The sequence below is a fragment of the Globicephala melas genome, chromosome 14, assembly GCF_963455315.2.
Source record: "Globicephala melas chromosome 14, mGloMel1.2, whole genome shotgun sequence".
Lineage (NCBI taxonomy): Eukaryota > Metazoa > Chordata > Mammalia > Artiodactyla > Delphinidae > Globicephala > Globicephala melas.
Window position 1 is genome coordinate 37,929,627 of NC_083327.1, and position 27,942 is coordinate 37,957,568.

At 45.8% G+C, this 27,942-nt stretch overlaps 1 protein-coding gene across 2 annotated transcripts in view; it reads right to left on the bottom strand.

The window, feature by feature from the left end:
• SCML4 (Scm polycomb group protein like 4) overlaps window positions 1-27,942 on the bottom strand; it is a 59,506-nt gene that overhangs the window by 22,910 nt on the left and 8,654 nt on the right. The window contains exons 2-5 of one of the 2 annotated variants that reach the window (XM_030882908.3): window positions 16,943-17,072; window positions 14,551-14,751; window positions 12,041-12,172; window positions 9,806-10,000 (exon numbers count right to left, since the gene is read on the bottom strand). In XM_030882908.3, coding sequence (XP_030738768.1) covers window positions 9,806-10,000; window positions 12,041-12,172; window positions 14,551-14,751; window positions 16,943-17,072 — 658 coding nt within the window. The remainder of the gene's footprint in view (window positions 1-9,805; window positions 10,001-12,040; window positions 12,173-14,550; window positions 14,752-16,942; window positions 17,073-27,942) is intronic. The other variant, XM_030882904.3, reaches the window with a different exon arrangement.

The following is a 27,942-nucleotide window of genomic DNA, read 5'->3' on the forward strand; positions in this document are numbered from 1 at the left end:
TCCCAGTAGAGCTGCCCCTCCCCTGCTCAGAGCCGGACCTGGGCTTCACTTCCTACCTTGAGTGGTTGGGTCTCCGCCACCAGGCAGCTGCATGCACGCTTCTCGCCAGCACCGCCGCCAGCGCCCAGCGCGTGCTCAGCTGTGGGCGGCAGGGAGGCCCTCGGCGGGACTCCTCGGTGTCCGAAACAAGCAGATTTCCTCTCTGCCCTCCTGCCGCCTTTCACTGCGGTTCTTGTGGAGGTCTGCAGGTTTCTTTTACTCCGGCTCGGTCCCGCCCCTTGTTCTGGCTCAGATAAGCTCATCACGTTTTCCCTTAGGGCCCCCTGTGGCCTCTTGTCCCAGCCTTCCTGGTTCAAAGGGCACCAGGCCACACCACCTATGAGGCTTAGCCTTTCGTTCTCTTCAATTAAATTTTCCATTAACTTGGTCTCTGGCCAGTATAGATTTTCTCTTCAAGCTCGTCTCTAAGTACAGATCACTCAGCCCTCAGAATCAACCTTATAACTCCTCTTGGGTCCATTTAAGTACATTTACACTTTCCCCCTGACACCTGAACTTCTTTAATCCTTTCCAATGTTGCTGGTTTGCCTGAGACTTTGTCTTTAAGATTTCCTCTTGTGGAAATTTTGCCCAAAGGCAATTTTGCCCAGTGTCAGCCGTTTGAGAATAGTGAATGCCCTTTCAGTCTCCAGAGGAGAGCAGGTTCCCTAACCACCATCCCTGTGGTCTTTTCTTTGCGGCTTTGCCAAGCCTCTACCCCAAGGCTTAAGGGAATGAGTTCCCAGAAGGCGGGGGAGGGTGAGAGTGTGGGACCTCCCACGGTCAAGCCCTGTTTCCTCAATAGCCCCCCCCCCTCTTTTTGGTCTTTCATAGAACTCTGGGGAAATTTAAAGTGACCCTTAATCAGGAAAATGTTGGAGTCCCTGGAATAGAGAACACCATATAACTTTTGGTTCTAAACGGACATCCTAATTTTTAGGAAGGCTTTCCCGTATTTCTCAAGTGGATGAAGCAGGCTGCCATGGTGTGAGAAGCTCTGTGGAGAGGCCTATATGGCAAGGAACCAATGGCTTGTGGGAAATGGAATCCTGCCAACAACCATATGAATGAGCTAGGAAGTAGATCCTGCCCTAGTTGAACTCTGGGATGCTTGCAGCCTTGTGAAAGACCCAGAGCCAGGGGATCAAGTTAAGCTGCACCTGAATTCCTGAGCCACAGAAACTGTGAGATAATAAATGTTATTTTAAGCCACTAAGTTTTGGGGTAATTTGTCACACAGCAATAGATAAATAATACAGGTGGGAAAGGGGAATTTGTTTAATTCCTCTTGACTCTGCATATCTAGGTTGGAAGTTGTAACTATTAATTCGGTAGCAGCTAGGATGTATATGCTATAGAATATCTAATTCTCTGTCAGGAAGTTCATGGGATTTTTTTTTTCCCCCAAAATCAAAGGGTTTGCTACTTATGTCTGAGACCCAGAAACTACCAACTAATAGGAGAAAGCTCATGGAGTTTATCTTAGAAGGCTACTGGTTTCCAAAGTTGCTTCAATTCCTCTTGGCATGGTTTGCCAATTTAACCCAGTTCTGATGCATGGTCAGTAGATACTGGTGTGGATAACTTGCAGATATTACCTTAGGACTCACCACAGGGGCTCAGGGTATTAGTCCAGAGGAGCAGCCCAAGGATAGAGTCTCCAATTACAGCTCCTCTGGGCCCTGGAGATTTTGGGATGGCCAAATCTCATATACTTGATCCTTTGTTTCCATCAGTCCTTGTGCTTTCAGTGTTCTGATGTATAAACCAGAGACCTTGGTCACCATCTCCTTGGATCTCCTTACAGACCTTGCCCATTCCCTAACATCTACTCTTCCATCAAGGCAGGAGCCTCTTTGGACAAGCCTGCCAGAAACACAGAGGGCCTTGCGCACCTGCCTCAGCTGTCCCCAGCATCGTCCCCGGTTCAAGAGTGGCTCATGGGGGATTGATGGGTAGGGATGTCACATTAAGGACAGTTTCATTGAACAAAGGGGAAGATTTCCAGTAGATTTCTTTATTTGAAGAGAGACATGGGGGGCAGGGGTAGGGCTGTCTTTCAGAGAATTCCTGAGACCAGCCTTGTAGGAAGCAAAGGTTCATACCGCCTATTTTTTGGCAGCCTCTTTTTCTCCTCCACACTCCCTCCTAGAAGGAGCTCTCCCAAACAGTAGAAAGCCTACTGGGGATCTACCACCATCATCATTCTGTTCCTCAAGTCTTTGGTGTTGGCATCTTTAATCCACAAAATGACTTTATCTGTGATCTTGGCCAAGCGGAGCATTATCTTCATTTCTTTTTGTGTCATTTTAATGTATATACTTTCTATTAAAATATTACCAAATTGGTCACCATGATTCAATAGTAGCCTATTTATCCCATATTTAAAGGACCTTGGGAGGTTCCAACAACTTAATTGGAACATTCATTCATTCATTCATTTAACCAATAATTATTGAATCCTTGTGCTTCCTCAATATCTACAGGATTCAAAAGAGAACCAAATCATTACAGCACAAAGGGATCTAATAAATTACTGAGCATTGTGAAAATCTATTTCAAATTCTACAAAACCCAGTGTTTTCCTTAGAAGTTACATTTTTCCCTTTTAGCTCAACGTTTTTTGTTTTGTTTTGTTTTTTAGCTCAATGTTTTAAAATAGGTACAGATATTATACTTTAATGAATGATATCACTAAAAATATGATAAACAGCTTTTCCTAAATGAACTCATATTGGCACACAGGCAGAGCTAAGATCAGGAATTCTACACTGGCAAACACTCCCTATTCCATGCTGTAAGAGCTCTGGCTGGGCTTCTCCTGGACCTACCTGTCCGAAAATATAGGAAGGCCTTTTGTATTTGCTGCCGAACTTGCGGACGTTCTTCTTTTCATCTTTCCATCAAAACTTTCTGCAAAGATTCTTAAGAACTGAGCTTGACACTGATACTTTGTTCTCCTTCCAAATGACCCCCTTTCCAATGCATGGCTTGAGAACCAGATGGCTCATTTTGTTCACATGGCCCGTGGCTATGACAGGGTGAGCATAGCTCTGCAATATTCTAATCATTGGCCTGCACATGCCTTCCTTCATTTCTTTTTTCCCCCATCATTTCATATATTATTTAAAATACCAGGTCAAACCACACCTAGTGTCGGTGGAGTAGGCCACTTTGTGTGGGTTTTGTAGGGATGAGAAAGTTCTCCTGGTGTCTAGGATGATAGGCTCTGCCTGTCCTGTGGATGTCGTCTAGCAACGATGTAGCTAGGGCACAAAGATAAGGAAGAGACACTCCTTGGGGCCAAGATATTAACCCAGAAGGAGAAAAGATAATTGATGTCCCTGGAGTGCAGTTTCTGCCTAGATTTTGCTAAGTGGGCATTTGTGTTTGTTTTGTTCTTTTACATCTTTGCTAGAAGAAGTGACACAGGGGTACCACAAGCCACTTGTGAACATCCATTTTGTGCGGTCAGGCTTCTGAGCCAGAGAACAGGACACACACACACCCCAGCAAGTGCTGGGTAATGGGGCCCTACTGATAGGCTTGGGAGGAAAAGCAAAGGGCCAGGGAGGAGAAAACCTAGGCTCAGCTTCCACCCTGCTGCCGCCTTTCTGTGTGGCTCTGAACAAGTGGCCTCAGCTCTGCAGGTATCACACGTAGAGGGAGCTCAGAAAATGTTTGCCAACTGATCATATGGATATTCCTGTATAATAGAACTCATGCCACTTGATAAGCTCTATTTCCTTTTAGAAATAAACAACCTTTTGGAAAGAGAGATAAGCTCTGGATAGTCATTCTTTGTAGAGCTATTACATTAGACAAATTTGTAGTTTAACAAGGAAGCAGATTTGATTTCTAGATGCTGGGTATGAAGGTTCAACCACAGCAGAACGTACCGTGTGTGTCTGTTACTCCAATAGTTTTCTGGTGCCTGGCTCCAAGACCACCAGCCAAGGAAGAAAACATCAAGTCTCAAGAACAAATGTCCTTTCTCATCTCCCACCCCCACCGTCTGTGTATCAAGAAAAGCTACTCAACAAAAAGTAAACAATTTGTTCCCATCATGTCAAACCTTCAAAAGGCAGGAAGCCAATCACTAAACTAGATCTTGCAAAAGAGTTCAGCTACCACATTTGTGGTTTCCAAAGAAGATCTCCCCAATGCTTGGTGAGCAGACAGTTTGTTCTGTTGTGTCGCATAGAATTCGAAACAGTAAATATTTACTGTGGACTTGTTACATCTCAGGCTCTGCTGGGGACTGCACGTCCCTGCCCTCAAGTCTACCTAGCAGGGAGACGAGGTCTGGACCCAGATTCTAGCAGTATAAGGCAGGGAGGGTATGTAAACAAGGGTCTGAGAGAACAGATCCCTAGGGTCTTCTAGGAATTCAGAGAAGCTTAGAGGGCAACAGAGACCCTGCTGCCGGTGGTGGTCAGGCCACACCAGGAAATTTGCCCGTCATCATTCTTTCCTTTCTTTCACTCTCTTCCCCAGCACTGCAAACCTCCTCTTTCTCACCTGGATTTGCACATGTGCCACCGTGCCTGACTACTCTGCCCCCTCGCGCCCCTCTCTTCTTCTCCAGCCCACAGACACCTCCACGGGGCACCAGGTCATCCTCAGCAGCAATGCTTTTACAGGTTTGGCACCATCCTAGCACGGAGAGACGTATTTTACTGAAAACCTGAAATAAATTTACCTCTGGGAGCAGGACTCCGTCAGCACACACTTTCTCGTTCAAAGTGTGGTCCCCAACCAGCAGCAGCACGGACATCACCTGGAAGCCTGTTAGAAACCAGACTCTCAGGCCCCCACTCCAGCCCTCCTGAGCCAGAATCCACATTTCATCAAGATGCCTGGGTGGTACCAGGGCATATTAAAGTTTGAGAAGCATCTGGCTAAAGCTTACTTATAATTGAGACCTTTTTTCTCCCCAACATTCAAAGATAAGGTAAAATTTCCCCATGATCATCTCAGGACTTCTGACAGAACCACAAATGTTATCAAATCCATGTTTTTGCTTCCATTCTCCTAAAGCATCCAGGGAACTGCTCTTCTTCTGAAAACATGAACATTTGGCTGTCAGTTAATAGATTCGGAGGAAAATGACTAAAATTCTTGGTCTCAAGCCAAGAACTCTACCTTCCAGACTGAATTCAGGCAGCTGAGTGGGTCTGAAACCTGGTTTTCCCTGAATGCAGGAGAAAGATCATTTGGTGACAGAGTTTATATTTCAAAGGTCTGAGGAAGAGATTTGGAAGAAGCCCTCTCTCTGCTCTAATGTGAGCCCTTCTGTCTCAGTATCCTCATCTTCCCCTTTGGGGGACCCCCTCCCCAGGGCTTCTAGGGCCTCCCACCTCCTGCTGTCCGTGGCCTTCCTCTGCCACCTCCAGCCGTCTCTCAGCTTGGAAGGGACCAGAGGCGACATCTTGCTCTTACTCCTCTGGGTTGCCAGAGTTCACCCTAATGGCCCTGACATGTGGACATCTGCACTTGTCACCAGTAATGAGGAGCTCTCTCCATCCAAGCAGCTCCTTCTACTTCTGAATGGCTTTGGCTTTTCAAAGTTCTTTACAATGTCAACCCCACCTGAACCCTGAGGGAGCTGTCTTCTGAGAGTTCCTCCTGGTTATTCAGGTGCCAAGTCCTCTACGTGGGAGAGTATTCCTGAAACCCAGGCTTCTCCAACTTTAAGTGTCTTCAAAACACCTGGGATCTGTTGTGAAGGAGTGAAGGAGGGCCACTGAGCTTTTCCTTTCTCACGTTACTACAGTGCTCCTGACCCGAGTTCGAGTGGCAAGACGTGAGGTTTAATTAAATCTATCTTCAGGGCCACAAAGACCAAATCCACATGACCTGCTGTCATATCCTGGAACAGAAAATTTGTCTTCTGTCTTCTGTCTTCCCCAAATCTGTCTTCTGTCTTCCCCAAATCATCCATTTTTTTATATAGTTCCTTATGTGTCATGGCTTTGCATTTTCTTACTGTCTGATTAACTGTCTTTTGGAAATGTCCTAATGAGTGTTGACAAACCCTCTAACTGTGTGGCACCAAACCTGGAACACTCCAGCTTTGACTGAACAACCTTGGGGCAGAGCAGGATCCGGTTCAAATGAGTTCAAGACTGTACAATCTTGTTTAGGAATGATGTGGTCCTACGGATGGATGTGAAGCCTAAAATCAATGAAGACCTCCACCCCTTCGCTTAAAAGTACACCTGCCTTTCTTGCCATAATCATGGGAAAGTGGGTAATAAACTAATTCCTCATCCAAGGTAATAATAACTTGATATGTTATCCTTTAAGGGAACTTTGACAAGGCAATCCTAAAGAGGCAATGTCTTAGTCTAAAGGCAAACTCCTTTTTTTTTTTTTTTTTTTTTTTTGCGGTACCTGGACCTCTCACTGCTGTGGCCTCTCCCGTTGTGGAGCACAGGCTCCGGACGCGCAGGCTCAGCGGCCATGGCTCACGGTCCCAGCCGCTCCGCGGCATGTGGGATCTTCCCGGACCAGGGCACGAACCCGTGTCCCCTGCATCGGCAGGCGGACTCTCAACCACTGCGCCACCAGGGAAGCCCTAAAGGCAAACTCTTTAGTGGTGTCATCCTAGGCTCCATGGCAAACAGGTAGGAGAGGTGTGCGCCAGGGGGCTGCTCAAAGCTTACTGTGCCGTAGCTGCTTCCTCCACCCTCCCTGGGGCCCCAGACACAAGAAACACACAGCGCTTGGTTCTGTAGCACCCAGGGCACGGGGAACAATTTCCACAAGAACTGGAGCAATTCATTTTTTCAAAGCAGCCACAGGCTAGGGAAGGGCTCATGAAGACAACTGGAGTCATTACTCCCAAAGCCAAGCCAACTAGGAAAGAAACCAGCTTGCAGGCGGAAATACCGGCCTCAGCCCAGGGAAGAAGTGAGGCGGCTGCACGACACTTTTCCCAGGAAAAAGACAGGAACTGCACTCAGCATGGTGAGCTTGGAAGGAGAAAGAATAAGGAGGAAACCAAGGCAAAGGTTTCCTCAGTGATCACTTAAGGAAAGCTGAAGGGGGGTTCCTGGGACAGGAAGTTAAAATGAAACTATTTTAGTTTCAGTTTTGCTGAAGCTGCAAGACAATAGTCTCCCCATAGCAGAGAGAAGTGTGTAGCTCTAGCAAAAAGAGGTGGTGGGAAGCCAGTTTTACCTGTGTAGATGACCACCCACATGCAGCCTGCAAAAGAAATTGTAGAGGTTGAAAAGCAGGTTGAATAGAAGATGAACTGTGGAGAGAACTACCCCACGTGATCCAAGAGCTTCAATGTGGCCGTGTGAATAGCTTGATATCTGTCCCTGGAGCTCAACAGACACAATGGATTACTGCTTGATTTCCATGAGAAACCAAAAAGTCTGGCTGCTGTGATGGCAGGACAAAGGAGAGGTGTCTGCTGAGATCAGCCTGCACGCCCTGAGTTTGTTTGGGCAAAGGGTGTTTCTAAGGGACCAGATGCGGGCCATCAGAAGAGAGATCTGAAGTGAGATTATCTTAGATCCTTTCCATAGGACTGTCTGGAGGCACAAGGGGGCCTCAGCAGAAAGAAGTTAGAGATGTACCCACAGATGCCTTGAGGCTGTGGGAAGAACTGTAAGTGACCAGCCAGAGAAGAGTTACCTTTGTCCATGTCAAGGAACGTGCAGATGAGAGATGGTAGGATCACCAAAGGACCCATGCAAGAGCCCACAGGCTGCAGAATCAGCTTGAAACACCTGCCAGAACCAGGGAGGCTGATGCCAGCTCACAGCGGGATTAGTCAAGTAAAAACTCTCCTACCTCTTGCGTCTCCTCCTTCCCTCACTCTGATCAGGAAGGATCGGGAATCATTATTAGCTAGATAAGGAAGGGGCAAAAACATAGGGTTGGGCAGGAGGTGGAGAGAAGCCAACCATGCCCTCCTTTACTGCTGCAGGCAACTGGCCTGAAGCAGGGCTGAGCTGGGAATGGGGAGTAGTTCCATCTTTGAGTGAAATTTAAAGTTGGATGATCACACTGACCTGGACATATTAATCATTTACTAGAGAGTGTTTTGTTATCTGAAAGGAGCCAGAAAAGTCACGAGATTTGCCCTAAATTTCATCCATGGACAGGGAAGAAGTGGTCTCACAGGAGACTTTCATTTAAAGGAGAATGGGAGACATGAATTACATGGCTTTATGATTATGTCCATGGGTCATTGCTTGTTCAATGTAACAATGACTTTAGGGTGTGCGAAGTGAAATCAGATCATCATCTGCTATTTTCATTGCAAGATTCACTGGAAGATACGTGAGCTTTACAATATGTTTCTGAGTCAACTAAGGTTTACAAGAGAGGCCAGATTCTTGACTGTCAGAACCAGAACATTATACATGAGCAACTCAGCCCATCATTTCACACAGGAAACTGAGGCCCAGAGACATGAGAAGACTTTCCCAAGCTCACACATATAGAGGCCTCAAGAAAAACACAGAAGTATATAGCATCTGCTCACACAAACTATATTTAATTAGGTACATTTCTTTGTAAAGGCCAGATTTCTTCCTGTTTCCCAGGTCTCTGAGAGTTTAAAGTAAAACTGTAGACAAGGCTCTTGACAGGATGTGAGAAAAATCTATGCTTAGAATCTAACTTTATCCTTCCCTGATGTCCTCCTAGGCTTAAAACACAGCCACTCCTATTATAAGTATCGTTTTGTTGAATGCTCTAAGCCTGTCTGTGAGCACATACCTGCAAATGTAAGTTTTTCATTATTCATACTGGTTACTCAATACCTCAAAAACTTTCCTAAGCTCACATACATATTTGCCTTATTCCAAGACAGGGTCTCACATGGTGCTTGGAACAGAAAAGATTCAGCAAGTGTTTGCAGAATGACATAATGGTTAGATTCCATTTCACTGTCTATGTGTTCTTTATGTATCAACAACACTGCTTCCAGAGAAAGAAAAAAGGCAACATGCCTGCTCATCCTTGGGAACCTGGAATCTAGAACCTGGACTCATGTTCAACTCCTTGCAAATCCATAACTCAGGGCCGCTAAGTGGGGAAGGAAGGAGCAGCCCATTGGGCAGACAACAGTGTGGCAAGTTTGCCCATGTGGCCTTGCTGCACTTCCCACTGGCCACTTCCCTATGCTGAGCTATTCTGGGGCTGGTGATACAAAAGGCATTCAGCCCCTGGGTCACTTTCTATCCTGTGACGAGAGAGAAACACTCTCACTGAAGGACATATGTGATTTATGGGCAGGTCAAATTCCTGCCACGATAGACACTCTGTTACACATTTTATTGACCTGGATAGGAATCTGAGGCCCCCAGACAGGACCAACGTAATCAATTCGTTAGCCCTTGTTTCTTCAGGATTTCTTTGTTCCTTAGGCTAGTAGTCCTTCAATTACTCAACGATGATGAATAAATGCTCAAGAGTCTTAATTAGAAGAGAGGAAAAAAATCACTCATTGCATGTGATGCGGTCTCATTGTCTAAATTCTAATAACATAGGCCTAGAAGCTATAATGTCAGCTCTCAGTAGCTGGAGCCATCTCTTCCCACTGCAGCCTGGGCACGGACCGTCGGGGTGTCCTTGGTCCTGGTCAGCCTTGACTGTTCCCCGGGTGCCCAGAGGAGCAGCCCGTGAGCTTCCAGCAGCAGAGCTCCCAGGAGCCCCCTTAGTGGCAGCCTCACCTGACCCGGGAGGGCGGGGACACCTGGAACCACCTGCAGGCCCAGGAAGACAGACGGGCAAACCCTACCTGACTCCATCCTGTCTTCCTGGCTCTCAGGGGCTTCCTCGGAGGCGCTGGTGCCCCTGGGGAACGGCTGGTGGCTGAAGAGGTCGTCACACAGGAGGCTTCGGCACAGCTTGGCAAGGAAGCGGAGGACGTACCCAATAGTGTTCACCACGGGCAGACTCCGCAGGTGCTGCTTCCCGTCAAAGGATGCGGAGACTGGAAGAGCACAGAGACAGCGACTTAGAGCGGGGCTCTGGAGAAAGCCGTCAGCCCGTCAGCCCTGGGGAAGAGGTTTTGGTTTGTTCAGTTTTGTTTTGTTTTCAACTAAGTTGTATTGGAATTTCACCTGTTTTTACACTAATGTCCTATTTCAGTTCCAGGATCTCATTCAGGAGACCACATCGGGTGTAGCTGTTGTGTGAACTCGGTCTCCTCAGGTCTGTGACTGTTTCACAGTCTTTTCTTGTTTTTCATGATCTTGACAGTCTTGAAAAGTACTGGTCAGGTATTTTGTAAAACGTCCCGCGATCTGGTTTGTCTGATGCTTTTCTTATGATTTTACCGGGGTTACGGGGTTTTGAGGAGGAAGACCACAGAGTCAGTGGGGGGTGGTACATGATAGCCACAGTTCATCACTGGGATGTTAACCTTTATCTCCTGGCCAAGACAGTGTTTGCCACATTTCTCCACTGTATTCTTTTTTTTTTTTTGCGGTACGCGGGCCTCTCACTGTTGTGGCCTCTCCCGTTGCGGAGCACAGGCTCTGGACCTGCAGGCTCAGCGGCCATGGCTCACGGGCCCAGCCGCTCCGCGGCATGTGGGATCTTCCTGGACCGGGACACGAACCCATGTCCCCTGCATCGGCAGGCGGGCTCTCAACCACTGCGCACCAGGGAAGCCCTCCACTGTATTCTTTGTATTCTGTTCCTGGGAAATAAGTCACAAGGTCCTACCCACAGTTAAGGGCAGTGGAGGGATTAAGCTCTACCTCCTGGAGAGGGAAGAGTCTCTATATCATTTGGAATTCTTCTATAAAGGAAGACTTGTCCCATTTCCTCCATTTATTTATTTGTTTATTCATCAATATCAGTGCAGACTCAGTATATTTATTCTGGGGGAATTCCCTGGTGGTCCAGTGGTTGGGACTCAGCCCTCTCACTGCCGAGGGCCTGGGTTCGGTCCCTGGTTGGGGAACTAAGATTCCACAGGCCACATGGTGCGGCCAAAAATAAATAAATAAAAGTTTAAAATATATATATTTATTTTGTGTTGTGGGTTGTCCAATACTATATTATGTATCTTATTGCTAAATTATTCCAGCTTTTGTCTTTGGGATCTTACAGACTGACTCCTGTGTCGCTATGACATACTCTCATCTATGTTAAGCAACTCTAGATAGATAGATCTAGATCAATAGGTAGGTCTAGATAGATATGTCTAGATCTAGACATATAGGTATATTCAAATAAACCTGAGTTCATGCTGAGGTCTCCAGCTCTTAACGCAGCACCACAGTGTTCAGGGTTCATTCAGCCTAAAGGGGAGGAGTCTTTATTAAAGAACAATAATGTCTCCACAGTGACGCTAGATCAAACTCATTTTCTCTAGGGTGACCAGAATTTAGAAGAAGCACCTGGTTCTTCCAGCCCAGAGCATGTTTCTTTTTGTAATCCTCCTCACAGCCCTCTGCTGCTGCATGAAGCTCGCACAGCTGCTCCAGGGTGCAGAACACATGAGAAGATCCCCAGCAGGACATTCTGCTCCCACCTGGGCTCTGCCCTCAGCACCAGCACCTGGAAGGCAGCCTGGATTTTTATACTATATCTCTCAAAGGCTAGCACACTGTAAGGGCTGGGGCAGGGCGACCAGAGCGAAAAGACAAACAACAAAAAAACTCCACACCCATTTAAATTAGAAATCAAAACAATCTATTTCTTTTGTGTAGCTTTTTATAGTTTGACAAGAGCTTTCACACCTGTCACCTCATTTAGGCCTTCTGACTGTCCTGTGAGGACAGTGGAGAAAAGGTTATGACTCCGTAATATGGATGAGGAAACTGAGGAGAAGGCCTAGAGCGTTTTTTTCCAGCTCATGAGGCCTATAAGTGGCACTTGCCTGTCACTTTAATACTCCAGGTGACTCAGATTAGGAGAGCCAGCAAAGAGCTGCTTAGATGCTCAGTAAGGGGGTCATCCTGGCCACTTGAACACTCTGGAAATTCCCTCTTAGGTGGGCACTGCTGCTTGCCTCCGATACCTTGAAAGAGTAGGTGTGCTGGAAACTGAACCCACAGCAGGAAGGTCTGGGTCATCAGGCCTGTGCCATAAATCAGTGTGTATACATTCCCAGAGGTGCCTGGATGGTCACATAGCAGGAAAATTCCACCTCCTGGAAGCAGACATGGAATTTGTGAGATCACGAAATCTACCCCTCTGGGAGAGTGTGACTAAGGCAGAGCGTCCCAACAGGTGTGCTAGGAATGGGTCATGGGTACTGAGATACTACTCCCCCTCAGCCTTTGGGGTGGCCCAAGGCCCAGCCACAGCAGGTTAAATTCCCTTAGCCCATGGTACCAGCACCAGTGTTCACCATTTTCTACATGTTGTGCCATGCGGATGTTTAGAAAGCAGTGCCCTAAGGATCAGGTTCTAGGTGGAGAGTGGGAGAGTCTGACTCTTCCTCCTGAGTCCCTCCCTAAACCACCTTGGGGCTAGCACCACCTTGCTGGGCTGCCACATCACCATCAGAAACGTGGACGCCCACCTTGCCACCTCACAACCTAAGGAGGTGGCATGAGGAGGCCCCTCAGCGCTACTGCATTCTCCATGACCAAGTCCTCAGCTCCAGCCTTCCTGGGAATGCTTCAGCCAAGGGAAACTTGGCAGGGCTCTGCCCGCTCATGCATTGGTGCCAGGCACTGCGAGCCTCCTCCCCAGCACCGAGGCCCCTGAGGCCGCAGAAAAGCCGAGCAGGAGAGCAGGGAGAACGGGGTCAGTGCTCCCAGCTTGGGGGGCAGGGGCCACAAAGGGCTCAGACGGGATTTGCTCAAGAGTGGGGACACACGGTACAGGAGGAGCTTTCTCTTAGCACTGGGTCTGCGTCCTGAGCCCTGCTGTTTAGCAAGGAAACGGACAAGGCCTTCAACCTCAGAGGGCAGTGCAGGGTCAAGAACCTGGCTCTCAGAGAGGACAGCCAAGGAGCTCTCAGAGGCCTGACAGCAGGACTCTCCTCCTGGCCTCTTTGGTGCAGTACTTCTTTGTCCTGTCTCTCCGCACATCTGCTGAAGTCTCTTAAAAGTCACCCTGGGTCAGACACATGCACCCAGACCTTGCCAAGTTCTATTTTAATCAATTACCAGCAAGTCAGACCCAGCTTCCTGCTCACAGGGAGCTCCAGAAGGAGGGCTGAATCAATCAGAGCTGGTAAAGCTGTGTCGGAAAAACCTCCCCATCTGCAAGCCCTCGGGATCAATCTGGAGTTAAATAAAACACTTATGCTTTGGTTTTCCAGGGCGTAGCCACATTAAAGGCCCCTCTCCCCGACCCTTTCTTAGTCAACCAGCAGGGTCACCTGCACTGCCCTGTGGCTGGGGAATTGTATCCCTTTTCCCTGGTGATATGGAGGCTGTGTCTACGATGCTGGGCTAGAGAAGACACCAGGCTGTCCCCCTGGAGTCAAAGCATCTTGCAAAGTCCTGGAGCTCCAGGGCTTAAGGGCAGGTGGTAACAACCACTGTGCATGTGGAGAGCCTCGGGTAAGACAGACAGAGCCACTGAGGGGAAACATTTGAAGGGGGCAGAGCTCCCAATTCTGCCTCAGACTTGTGGTGACAGTTTCCACTCCCTCTGGATGCTGTTGGGTTGGGGTGGAAAATGGAGGACGGTGGTGACAATGGGAGATGGGATTGACCCTGAAGGCTCTCGTTTTAAAAAAAAAAATGTCCTGTGAGGTGGGGTTTAGACCATGAACTTTCCCCACTTCCCTGCATGGTGTTAAGTGCTATGAATAAGGAATAAAGCAGAGGAAGGGAGAATAAATAGTGACAAGGGCTGATGTGTTAGACATGTGGTCAGGGAAGGGCTTTTTGATAAGGTGGCATTTGAGTAGGAATCTGAAGGAACTCCAGGAGCAAGTCACATGGACAGTTGGGGAAAGAGCATTCCATAAAGAGAGAACAGCAGGTGCAAAGGCCCTGAGGCAGGAGGAGCATGGTTGGAGGACACAGGAATGAAGCCACTGTGGCCAGAGCAGAGTTTGGGACTCAATAGAAGTGGCCAGGAGATCGAGGAAGTTCCCAGGACCAGGTCACATAGGACTTGGAGGCCCTTGTAAGGATGTGGGCTTTTTCTCAGAGTGACATGGGAGCCATTGAGGGTTTGGAGAAAAGGAGGGGCATGATCTGACTTAGATTTTGAAAGAACCAGAATCGTGAAAGGATTCTGGAGATATTTTGAAGTTGATTCTGAAAGGATTCTGGATATATTCTACAGTTAGAACAATAGGATTTATTGATGGGTTGGAAGTGGGAGGTGAAAGAGGCAAGTCAAGGGAGAGGATTCAGATGTCCAGTCTTCTTATCCAGATCTGGAAGTATCTTCTCCTCAAGTCCCAAGAGACACCTTCGGCACACAGGCTCACTTAAGGACCCTGGAGCCCAGAAGATGGGGACAGACCCTGGCCACAGTCCCCCAAGCCTGATTACAGTTATTTTCCTCTTTGGAGACACACCCATGGCCCTCCTCATACGGCCTGCTCCAGGGCTTTACCTGACACCATCTCACCACCGTAGCCCTGCTTGACCAGGGAGAAGACCAGCTTCTGCTGGTGGGCACAGTCGATGCACGCTTGCACGGCCTGCTGCAGGACAGCCGACGGCCTCTCGGGCCCAAAGTGCTCGGGGAGCTGCTGTACCTTCCTCCTCTCCAGGTACGGCCCTGCGTTGGCTTGCTTGTTGATGTAGAGGCAGACTGTGGAAACAGACCCACAAAGCCCTCAGCATCGAAGCACATCAGGCCAGGGGCGGCTCCCGTGCACACTGGGGAGGCCTCAGCCATGTCCCCTTGGCCCTGGTCTTGGGAAAGCAAAGGCCAAAGTGGGACCAGTTCTTCCCAACTTAAGAAGTAGAAGAGGCAATAGACTCAATCACCTCCAGCTGCCAGGGCTTGCTCTCAGAAAGGCCTCCTGGTTGGGAAGAAACAGGCATGTCCTCTCTGATGTACTCAAATCTGAATTGTAGACGATTATGGACAATTGTGGACCATGTATATAAATGTATTTATGTGCTGGGAACATACACAAAATCTTCCCTTCTCCTCCCAGGAAGCTATCAAGCTATATATAATGTTTGCCATTTTTTTTGTTAACCTTCAGTAATTAAAAAAAATCAGCATGTTGCTAATTACTCCAAAGACTATATATTCGATGAAATTCTAAAGAGGATTCTACTTACAATCTCAGGGTAATGAACACTCAGCAGTCCATTTAGGTGAGCCCAACCAATGGTCCCCACACTTTTAAAGTAATATACCCCATTGGTAAAAAAATTTTTGCCACATGCCCTAACATGTGTTTATTTATTTATAGATTATATACATTCTCAACCGTATTAAGGTATTACATACACTTTAAAGATATAACCAAAAAATAGAAAATTTTAAAGGATGAGATAAAAAGAAATATTAATAGTAGGTGTCATATTTTCTTCCACATGTTAATGGCTCCTTTTATGTCTCCCCCTGCCCCCAGCCCAGGTATGAGCATCTTACCCTGGAGGCCACTAGTGCAGAGAAGCGTTAAAGAGGGACTGTAAGAGGAGACCATTAGGACTTTGGAAGGATTAAACAGTAACAACAAAGTTGAAGAAAATTAGTTTTTATTGAGCACCTACTATATTCCAGGCACTGTATATCCTTTATCTTGTTTGATTCTCAAGATAAGCCTGAGAATTAAATATTATTACTTCCTCTACTAAAGAAGAAACTGAAGTTAAAAGTGGTTAGTGGCTGCTCAGAAAGTGTAATTAATGGTGCAATAGGGATTTTAACTAACATCTTTCTGATGTCATGGCCTGTGCTCTTTTCACTCTACCAGGCTTCCTTCTTCAACTAATCCCACATGATTAAGGAAAATCTAATTGCTAAGGGACCTTCATGCCAGGCAGTGTGCTAGGCCCTACAGAGAAAATCTACATAATCCCTGACTTCAGAGAACTTAGGGCCCAGAAGGGGAGACAGACCTACTCAGAGAATTACAGGAAGTGATATGTGACCTTGGCTGCAAGAAACATTAGGGAGATGCTAGGAGAGCCCGTCCTGGGAACCTTGGCAGGAAAGTTAGTGAACACTTTCTGGAGGGAGGTACCTGAGCTGAGGTGCAAGGGAGGAATAGGTTGACCCTAGAGGAAAGATCATTCCAGAAGAAGGAAAGAGAATATGCTACGATCCTATGATGGGCCCTAAAAACTAAGAGCAGGGCCTTGTTGGCCATACTACAAAATTTGGTCTTTACCTAACAGCATTAGGGCACTGAGGGATTTAAGTGGGATGGGGCTGCGGATGGTTTGTGATGAGGGGGAACTATGGATGTGTATGTGTATATGTGTGTGTGTGTGTGTGTGTGTGTGTGTGTGTGTGTGTGAGAGAGAGAGAGAGAGAGAGGGAGAGAGAGAGAGACACCATCCGACTGCTGTTACTTTTAAGATGGAACTGTTGGTTGGTGGACGCCCCATGAGGGAGACTGGGCCGAGCTCCACCCTGAACTGGACTGGAAGGCACTGGGTGGGATTGAGGGGCATTAAGATCCTTAGGAGATCTGGAAGTACAAACACAGGGATAGAAACTCTTCAAGGTGAGCAGGCTCACTGTTGGTGCAAAGTAGACGCGGCTCTGAAGACAGTCTGGGCCGCCAACCACTCTTTCTAGCCTCCACCCACCCACAGCAACCAGCTGAACCCAAGATGTATTGAAAATCAATTTTAAATAATCCAAGCTGTGAGACACTGAACTCCTGTTCTCAGAGAATTTGGTCATCCTATCTACTGTCCAACTGACACACTGAATCCTTCATTTGAGCGACCTCAGTGGCAGCTCTCTAGTTCACAAAGTAACTTTAGCTGGAGGGCAGGCCATCCCAGCCTTGGAGTTCATTCGCCTCACCTACCTGTGAGAGCCTGTGGCGCTGCCAAGCTGGGTATGGTGGCTGCATCCTGAGGGATGGAGCTGAGGTCGGGCTCCGGCGTGCTCCGCGGGGGTGAGAGGGCTAAAGGCGTCATGAGAACCCGAGACTTGAGCTGCAAGAGAGAACCCAGGGAGTCAATGAAAATCTGGAGATGCTCTCTGCACTTTCCCAGGATCCTTCCTGGGCTCAGTTAACCACTGCTACTCTGTCATTCTTCCACACCTTTCTATTGTGTAGCTTTGGGGGCTGAACTTCAGATTCAAGTTCATGATCAAGATTCAAGTTTGGGTCACACCTAAGAGGTCAGCTCTGCACCCCGTCCTTACAGTGGAGCCACCCAGGAAATGACTGTGTCAGGCAGAGGGTGTGGGACACACAGAGGTGTGAGGAATTGCAGCCTATAAGCCTCCTGAGTGCAGGATGCAGGGTCGGGGACAGTTCCCAGCCTGAGCCCCTGTGCTCCTGAGGTTCCTGCGGACAGCTCTTTCCTGACAGCCACCCAGTGACCAATCCTGAAGCTTTGCTCACTCTGCTGAGTTTTCTGTTCACAAAGATCACTGGGTCCTGCTAGAAGAGACAGCAGGAGCCATTCTTCCAAAAGGTGACATGCTTCTCAGGGTTTATTTCCTGCAGTGGAGACCATCAAAGGCTGATGCTGCTGGTCTATGGACCACACTTTGAGTAGCAAGGGTGTACATTCTGTTGTTAATGTATATGCAATCCCCATCCATATCCTAACTTGATTCCTGGATTTTTAGGATGTAATAATAATAGTAGTCATGGAGAAATAGTATTCCTACTGCTAGTTATCCAACCATTCTACATTCATTCATTCAAGTCATACCAGTGTTTAAGGGGAAAACATTCCAGTGAATGAGAATACCAACTGCAAAGGTCCTGAGGCAGAGCATGCCTGGAGTGTTTGTGCCACATTAAGGTGGCAAGAGTGAGATTGGAGAGGTGGTAAAACCACGGGGCTCTGCAAGACACTGTAAGTTCTTTGACTTTTGCTCTGAGCTCTTCTGAGCAGAGAAACTACAGAATCTAAACTGACATTTTAAACAATCTTTCTTACTGTTGTGTTGAGAAGAGACGAAAGGAGCAAAAGTGAGAGGACCACTAATCTAGAGTAGATGAGCGACGACGGTAGGTTGGATCAGGGTGAGAGCAGTGGAGGTGAAGAGAAGGGGACAGATTCTGGACAGATTTTGAAGGTGGGACCAGAAGGACGTTCTGACACACTGGATGTAGTGTGTGAGAGAAAAAGAAAGAAGTCAAGGATGACTCCGAGGGTTTGGGCCAGGGAGTTTGCAGGTGGGGGAAGGAGGAGGGGAGAGTGGAGACAACGAGGGAAGGTCGGGTTGATTTTGGACATGTCAGGTTTAAGATGCTTAGATCCAAGAAGAGATGGTAAGTAGGCAGGTATGTAAACTGGACTACGGAGTTCTGGGGGAAAGTCTAAACGGGGAACTAATTTTGGAATCGTAAGTAGCGAGTTGATATTTAAGGCCATGATAATGAATGAGATCATCAGAGAATTGAGGGTAGGTGGAGAAGAGGAAGATCCATTCATTGAGCCCTGAAGGACTCCAACATGAAGAAGTCGGAGAGAGAGGGGTGAACAGCAAAAGAAACCAGGAACTCTATCCAGTGGGGTAGAAAGAAAAGCAGGAGAGCATGGCACTGCGGGGACAAGATGAAGAAAGTGTCTCATGGAGAAGAGAGTAACCAACCATGTCAAATGCTCGGTCAGACGTGGAGGACCAGAAGTGGCCACATAGCAACGGTTCGACATGAGAGGCTGTGGTGCAGTAGGTGAGATGAGAACCTGATTGGAATAAGCTTAAGATATAGTGGGAAGAGAGGCACTGGATCAGGAAGTAAAGCCAACTTTTGCAAGGAGTCCTGTCTTAAAAAGGAGTGGCCAATTAGCCACAGCAGCAGGAAAAGTAGGACTGAAAGATTTTTGCCCCACAATGAGATACCACCTCACACCCATTAGGATGGCTACTATAAAAAAATAAGATTTAAATTAAAAATAACACATGTTGATGAGGATGTGGAGAAACTGCAACCCTTGTGCACTATTGGTGGGAATGTAAAATGGTGCATTCCTCAAAAAATTAAAAATAGAATTACCCAGAAAGTCCACTTCTCAAAGAATTAAAAGCAGTGTCTCCAAGAGATATCTGTACACTCATGTTCACAGCAGTATTATTCATCATAGTCATTGTAGAAGCAACAAATGTCCATCAGCAGATGAATGGATAAACAAAATGTGGTATATACATACAAGGAAATATTATTCAGCCTTAAAAAGGAAGAAAATTCTGACACATGCTACAACATGGATGAAACTTGAGGACATTATGCTAAGTGAAATAAGCCAGGTACAAAAAGACAACAACTGTATGATTCCACTTATATGAGGGACCTAGAGTAGTCAAATGCACTTAAACAGAAAGAAGAATGGTGGCTGCTAAGGGATGGAGGGAGGGGGAAAGGGAGAGTCGTTGTTTAATGAGTATAGAGTTTCAGTTTTGCAAGGTGAAAACGTTCTGGAAGTTGGATGCACAGCGATGTGAATATACTTAAACTACTGTACTGTACACTTAGAAATGGTTATGATGATAAATTTTATGCCATGTGGTTTTTATCACAATTACTTTTTTAAAAAAATTTATTTATTTCATTTTTATTTTTGGCTGCGTTGGGTCTTTGTTGCTGCCCGCGGGTTTCTCTAATTGCAACGAGCCGCGGGGCTACTCTTCATTGCAGTGCGCGGGCTTCTCATTGCAGTGGCTTCTCTTGTGCAGAGCACGGGCTCTAGGCATGCGGGCTTCAGTAGTTGTGGCAGGTGGGCTCAGTAGTTGTGGCTCGCAGGCTCTAGAGTGCAGGCTCAGTCGTTGTGGTGCACAGGCTTAGCTGCTCCGCAGCATGTGGGATCTTCCTGCACCAGGGCTCAAACCCATGTCCCCTGCATTGGCAGGTGGATTCTTAACCACTGCGCCACCACAGAAGCCCTATTTTTTTTTAATTTTTAAAAGATTTTTTGTTGTTGCTTTTGAGAAGGGGGAAATATGTTCTAATCTGGTGGAAGTAGCCCAGTAGAGAGGGAAAAATTGATGATACAGGGGAGTGTGTGGAGAACTGCTGGCATTGAGTCTCTGAACAGGTGAGAGAGGATAAGATTTAATGAACTGGGTTATGGCCTTAGACAGAAAAAAGGACTTTTCATCTACTGCAGTAGGAAGGAAGGAGGAATATGAGGCTCTGGATTTGGGTGGATGTGGAGGTGGGAGCTTACAGAAGGCCTTTTGCAATGGCTTCTAATTTCTCAGTGATGCTGGAAGCTGTGTGTGAGGGTGGAGGAGGGTGGGTTAATGAACTAGGAGGGTGGGAGGCCATGGGGGGAATGGAATGTGGCTGCTGAGCAGTAATGAGGGCACAGTGGGATGTGCGGAAATGAATTTAAATTAATTGCAATGAATTTAAAAGGAGACAGGCCAAAAGTGAGCATGTTGGCTACACAAGGCTGTATGTGCGCAGAGTCTGGGGCTCTTGCTAGAGATCCTGTACTAATCAGAAGCAGCAATTAACAATAGACAGTTCATCTTAATTTGAGTTAACATTTGAAAGAATTAAAAGGCTCATCATGTAGCAATACCATACTAAGTATTATAAAAATAATTTAAAAGAAACTTCAGTGCTGGGACAGAGTAGATGGGAAACTTCCTGTGACTCAGTCACCGTGACTATGGCACGGTTCCCTCATCTGCCAAGTGTGAGGAGGGCTGCAGCCACTCTGCCTGTTCTCCCAGGTCAGGCACCAAGGGTTCCCCTGGTGGTCTCTCTAGGAGTGGTATCTCTAGGAAGGTACAGCTTGTGATGGAGAGGCTGGTGGTGACAGTCTCCAAAGGCTGTCAACAGGCTCTGGAAGAACCTTGGCTAAGTCCTCCTTTACAGGCTTAAAGCCCTTCAATGCCCAACATACAGATAACGGTATTGGTGGGGGAAAATAAACAGGATTAGTAAGTCATTTTCCCCCCTGTGTCCTCTAAGTAAATTACACAAAGATCCGTGTGATCCATCCCGAGGAAAATGACAATGATGATGATGAGAAAGAGGAGGACGGCAGCTAAGACTTAGATAGCAGACACTGTTTACTGTTCATGTAAACTTCATAATGAGCCTAACCTTAATACTTGCTCACTATTTTAACATTTATTAGAGGGGGATCTGTCCATTGAACCCACCGCCAATGAAATAATATAGTTGGCTGTTACCTCTGCCCATAATTTCTGCCCAGGTGAAGCAATTAAAGGGATTAGAATAAGTCAGCTGGTTGCAGGAAAAACCTTACATATTCATTCAACCTGTAAAACAACTTCTGGGACTTTTGAACAAAGAAGGAATCTCATGCAACTGTGGGTGGTATATGACTTTTAAAAAATATCCTTGTGGTAAGAGGATAAATCATCAGTAGGAATATCCTTTGACTCAGCATTCTGAAATTTCTATCTCATTGCTTAATATAAAGAATGAATCAAAAGTAAGGTAACCTAGCAAAGGGAGAGGGGTAGGTCATAGGGACACGGGAGTCAACTGAAAGAGCTTTCAATGGCCAAACCTGGAGCAACACGAGCAACAGATAAAGAAGGTAGTAGTGGGTTATAATTCAAAGTATACAGTGAATATCCATGACTCCATACTCACATAAATGAGTGACTGACTAAGTAAACACATGGGGAGAATCGACAGATCTCCCATGTATAAAAATTCCAAACATTTTATCGTGGAGTATAACTCCTCCTCCTTAAGTGTGGGCCACACAAAGTGACTTCCTTCCAAAGAGGACAGCATGGGAATGGGGGGAATAGTAACTTTACAGTGGAGAAACTGGTCACACACCACCTCAGCCAGGGGATCCAGATCACCACCCACAGTGATAAACCATGTCGATAGTTCGCACCCTTGACAGGCCATCATGGGAATGGCACCTTACCTCTGAGATCTTCTTTCCAAAAATCCATAACTCCCATCTAATCATGGGATAAACTTCAAAAAACCCAAGTTGCAGAACATTTTGTAGAATACTTGACCAATACTCCTCAAAACTGCCAATGTCATCAAAAACAAGAAAAGTCTAAGAGATTTTCACAGCCCAGAGGAGCCTAAGGAGACATGATGACTAAATGTGATGAGGTATCCTGGATGTATTCTGGAACAAAATAGGGGAAAACTAATGAATTTCAATAAAATATGGACCTTATTTAACAATAATGTATTGTTATTTGTTCACTAGCTGTGACAAATGTACCATAAAAATGTAAGATGTTAGCTACAGGAGGAACTAGGTGTCGGGTATATGAGAATCCTCTGTGTATTTGCAACCCTTCTCTAAACCTAAAACTGTTCTAAAATATAGTTTATTTTAAAAATATTCAAAACAGAATCTGGCAGAATAAATTGGGGAAAATAAAGAGGAAGGAGGGAGGAGAGGCCTCTTTCTTGGCTGCATAAGACTGGAAGAAGATTTGCTGCCCAGGATGCCTTGCTCTGACATGCAGGAGCTAATCCTTGGCCTTCGAAGCCAACAGCCTGTACAGATGCTGGCAAAGTTGGCACCTTTACCTGAAATTCAAAACCTCGATCAAATGGGTATGGCGACTCCTCATCCAGGGCATGGGTGCCAGTGGCTGTGCTTTGCCTTCTTAAAGCATCATGGTGGGGTGAAGCAGAGGGGTAGAGGCGGCCCCTGCCAGCTGGAGTCTCCACCAAAGGGTCTGGGGAATCTGGGATCAGCTCATCTTTCTTTTCCATCCACAGATCCAAGATATGGGCCTGGAGAGTTTCTTGCTCCCGCTGTCTTCAGGGGAAGACCTTCTCTAAGACGCTTGCTAGAAAATCACTGCAAAGAGTTGGGAGGGGATTTGTCTGCAAACTGAGATGTATGGCCAGGGCACACTAAAGAAGAAGGGATCAGCTGATGTAAAATTCAAGTATTTTTCCAGAAATATGCAAGTGTGGAGAAACAGAAGTACTGACTAAAGAGTATTTGTTAGATTGACAAGAAGAGGTTGGTAAATGAAGGATACAGACTGTGGTCGGGGGAAGTATGAAGATGTGTAGAGCCTGCCTGCACATCAGCAGAGGATGAAACAGCAAAGCAAAACTAAAATAAGTTCAGGATAACAGTAGGCACATACAATGGAGCCTCACTAACCCTGTCCTCAGTCTCGCTACTTAGCCTTTCAGAGCCTACCTTTCCTCATCTGTAAGGTAAGGATAACAGCACCTTCTCATCACAAGGATGTGACAAGAATGAAGTGTAAACATTTAGCATAGGGCTAGTGCAAAGTGAGAACTCAGTAAGTATTTCTGATCATTATTGCTGCTAGTATTATAATATTATTATTAGAAATTCCAGAAATACAAATGAGTTCCAAGTTTCTTGTTCATGTAGCCATGGCAGGAAAGGGAAATTGCCCATCTTTCTTCTAGGACCCATCTACATTTTCTACACTTACCCACTTGGGATCACATCTTCCCAAATCTTTGAAGACCCACTCTCCTACCTTACACATTGCACACGATCCCCTTTAAGAAATGTTCCCAGTACGTTAAGTACTGCTTAGGCAGAAGCTGCCCTTTCCAAGTTGTATCATTTAAGCTAAGTATAAAAAGGGAAAAAAATTCATTCCATGAGGCGGTCATTTACTCAACAAATATTTATTGAGCACCTATTGTGTGCAGGAAACTGTTGTAGGTGCTGAGGATACATCTGTAAATGGGGAAGATAAGGTCATTGTTCTTGATGAGGTAATAGCATAGTGGAGGAAACAAATAAGAAACACAACAAAAATGTCAAATTGTGATAAGTACTACTCTGAGAAGTAAAATATGGGGATGTGATAAAAAGGGACCAGGTGACTAGGGTAGGCTGATAAGGAGGTGACACCTACATCAAGATCTGAATGACAAGAGGGAGGCTGAGGGCTTCCTTGGTGGCTCCGTGGTTAAGAATCCGCCTGCCAATGCAGGGGACACGGGTTCGAGCCTTGGTGCGGGAAGATCCTACCTGCTGCGGAGCAACTAAGCCTGTGTGACACAACTACTGAGCCTGAGCTCTAGAGCTCACGAGCCACAACTACTGATCCTGCATGCCACAACTACTGAAGCCCGCACGCCTAGAGCCCGTGCTCTGCAACAAGAGAAGCCACCGCAATGAGAAGCCCGCGCACCGCAATGAAGAGTAGCCCCCGCTCGCCACAACTAGAGAAAGCCTACATGCAGCAACAAAGACTCAATGAGGCAAAAAATTAAATAAATAAAATTATTTTTTAAAAAAAGAGGGAGGCTGAGGAAAGAACTTTCGAAGGAGACAGAGTGATCAGTGTAAGCCTCCTAAAGCTTGGCTTCTTCAAAGAACCAGGAAGCCAGAGTGGCTGGAATTATGAGCAAGAGGCAGAAGGATGCAAGATGAGGTTAGCTAGGTGGTCAGGGCCCAATCATGAGGGTTTTCTAAGTCAGTGTTGTAGATTGAATCGTGTCCCTCTCAAAAAAGACTTGTTCAAGTCCTAACTCCCAGTACCTGTGAATGGGACTTGACTTGGAAATAGGGTATTTGCAGATGTAATCAAGTTAAGATGAGGCCATACTGGATTAGAGTGGGCCCTAATGCCAATGACTGGTGTCCTTATAAGAAGAGGGAAATTTGGACACAGACACAGACACACAGGGAGAATCCCATGTGACAATGGAGGCAGAAATTGGAGTGATATGTCTACAACCAAGGAACACCAAAGGATTGCAGGCAACCACTAGAAGCTAGGAAGAGTCAAGGAAGGATCCTACCCTAGAACCTTCAGAGAGAGCATGGCCCTTCCAACACCTTGATTTTGGACTTCTAGCCTCCAGAACTGTTGTTTTAAGACACCCAGTTTGTGGTACTTCGTTATAGCACTCCTAGTAAATAAGTACAGTCAGATTAAAAAGTTTGGATTTTATTCTAGAAGTTATGGAAACAATTAGAGAATTTTAAGCAGAGAAAGACACAACCCAGTTTTTATTTTATAAAATTAAGTATGGCTGCTATACAGAGAATGGATGGGGAGAGGCAAAATAGAGAAAAGAATACTAGTGAGGAGGTTATCATATGGTCCAGGCAAGACGCATAGGTGGCTGAACTAGGGTGAAAGTAGTGAAAACAGAAAAGAATTGGTTGGATTCAGGTGTACTTTGGAGGTGAAATTAAGGTGATTAGAGGAAGTGCAAAATCAAAGATAACTTCTAGATTTATTCACAGAAACTTTGTTTGATAGTATATTTTTATTACATTAGTTTAAAACATTAGCATTTTACTTGTTGCTCATTTAGTTAACTTTGGGGAAGCCATAACCCTGGCTTGTGTCTAAGGTTCAAAACATTCCTCCTCTAATACTCAAGCAGTAAAATTTCAGAATACGACAGGAAACATTCTATGCGGAACTTCTGGGAGAGGACGTGAAAAAGAAGTCGAGCATCCACATTTCCTCATCTGGAAAATGAACACTGAGAACTGACATGATTTCACATTGCCCAAAGAGCTGCAGGGGAGTGGTGAGAACACAGGACTCAGAGAGGGCTGGGGTTCTAATCCTGGTTCTGCCCCTGACTCACGTGGGACTCTGAGCAACCCATTCAGTGCCTCTGGGCTTCATCTTCCAAAGCCATTAATGTGGGTAGGGTTGTTGGCTTTTTTTTTTTTTTTTTTTTTGGCCTTGCTACTCAGCATACAGGATCTTAGTTCCAGACCAGGGATCGAACCCGTGCCCCCCGCAGTGGAAGCATGGAGTCTTAACCACTGGACCACCTGCGAAATCCCAGCTTGTTGGTTTCTAAGTTCTATTCCAACTCGTAATGTGTGTATGTACCTTGCATTAGACTATTTCTGAAAACATTAAAGAGTTTGAGATAAAACCAGTGTCAGTGCCATATTTTGAATGTTGATTAGAAGAAATGTGGCATCCTAAATTTCTTCGGAGTTTTGTTTCTGGGAATATAGAAAACTATGTTATGTGGATCAACTGAAAACAACCACCAACAATGGATAAAATGTAAGATTAGTAAAAGTATGGAGGCGCTAACAATATATAAAGGATAATTGGGCCCAAATATAGGTGAAATCTAGGCCTTGGAATTGCCATGGATCAGAGCTCACCCAAAGGGCTACAACCTCAGGGTAAGGGTAAGCTAGCTATAAACTTGTCCTGCCCTACCCAACCCATAACTGACTCTAAGGAAAGTTGCCTTGACACTGGGGGAGGGGGTGTGCAGAATTCCTGGGAAGATATTGCCACAAGCCAGAGCTCACACAGATTTGTAGCTCAAATTCACAGAACTTGGGCAACCAGGAAAACTTCAGGCTGTGAAGTTAGTTTAAAAATTACCCAATCTGGGCTTCCCTGGTGGCGCAGTTGTTGAGAGTCCGCCTGCCGATGCAGGGGACATAGGTTCGTGCCCCGGTCCGGGAAGATCCCACATGCCGCAGAGCGGCTAGGCCCGGGAGCCATGGCCGTTGAGCCTGCGCGTCCGGAGCCTGTGCTCCGCAATGGGAGAGGCCACAACAGTGAGAGACCCACATACTGCAAAAAAAAAAAAAAAAATTACCCAATCTGGCAGTGCTCCCAGGTTACCTGGAAAAACAAACACAAATCATCTCTGGAGAAAGGTCTCAAAGAAGTCCCCAAAATAATTTTTCAAAGTCAGTGAATAACACAGCCCAAACACACAAGGAAGCAAGGAACCAAAGCAAGAATGGGCAATAAAAACACACAGCAGTAAAACCCCAGAAACTGGGCTTCTCTGGTGGCACAGTGGTTAAGAATCCACCTGCAAGTACAGGGGACACGGGTTCAAGCCCTGGTCCGGGAAGATCCTACATGCCGTGGAGCAACTAAGCCTGTGCGCTACAACTACTGAGCTCATGCGCCACAACTACTGAAGCCCGCGTGCGACTAAAGCCTGTGTTCCACAATAAGAGAAGCCACCGCTTCTTTCTTCTTATGAGAAGCCCGCGCACCACAGCGAAGAGTAGCCTCTGCTTGCCGCAACTAGAAAAAGCCTGCGCACAGCAACAAAGACCCAATGCAGCCAAAAATAAATAAAATAAAATAAAATAAATAAATAAAATAAAATACTTAAGATATTTCAATTATCAGACTTAGATTCTAAAAGCAAGTGTGATACTATGTATAAAGATATAAAGAACAAGTTTGAAAATATCTCTGGAGAACAGAAAACTATAAAAAATAGCATAGCAAAATGTAAAAGAACCAAATTTAACTTCTATACAATAACTAAAATTAAAAACTAAATAAACAGATTTAACAGCATACTAAATATAGCTAAAGAAAGAATTAGTGTGCCAGAAGATATGTCAGAAGAAATTCACCAAAAAGTAGCATAGAGACAAATAGATAAAAACTATTGAGGGAAGGTTAAAAGACAATGCGAATATGAGAAGTTTTAACATTAGAGTTTCAGAAAGAATGGAACAGAGGTTATATTTAAAAAGAGAATGGCTAAGAATTTTCCAGATCTGATGAAAGTTCTAATCCACAGATTCAGGAAGCCCACCAAACTCTAAATAAGATGAATAAAAAAGAAATCCACAGGTAGACACAACAGAATGAAATTGTAGAACACTGAAGACAAAGAAAAAAATCTTAAAATTAGCTTAAAAATACAAAACCTGCCAGGGAACCCTCACATGAACCAGATGGAGAGCTGAGTTCTTTACAACAATGGGCCCCAGAAGATAAATGGAATAATACCTTCAATGTGCTGCAAGGAAAATAACAACCTAGAATTCTACACCCAGCAAAAATATTTTTTTCCAAAAGTGAAGATGAAATAAACGTACTTCCAGACAACAAAAGCTAGAGAATTCATCACTAGAGGATCTATATTAAAGGGACTTCTAAAAGATGTACTGCAGG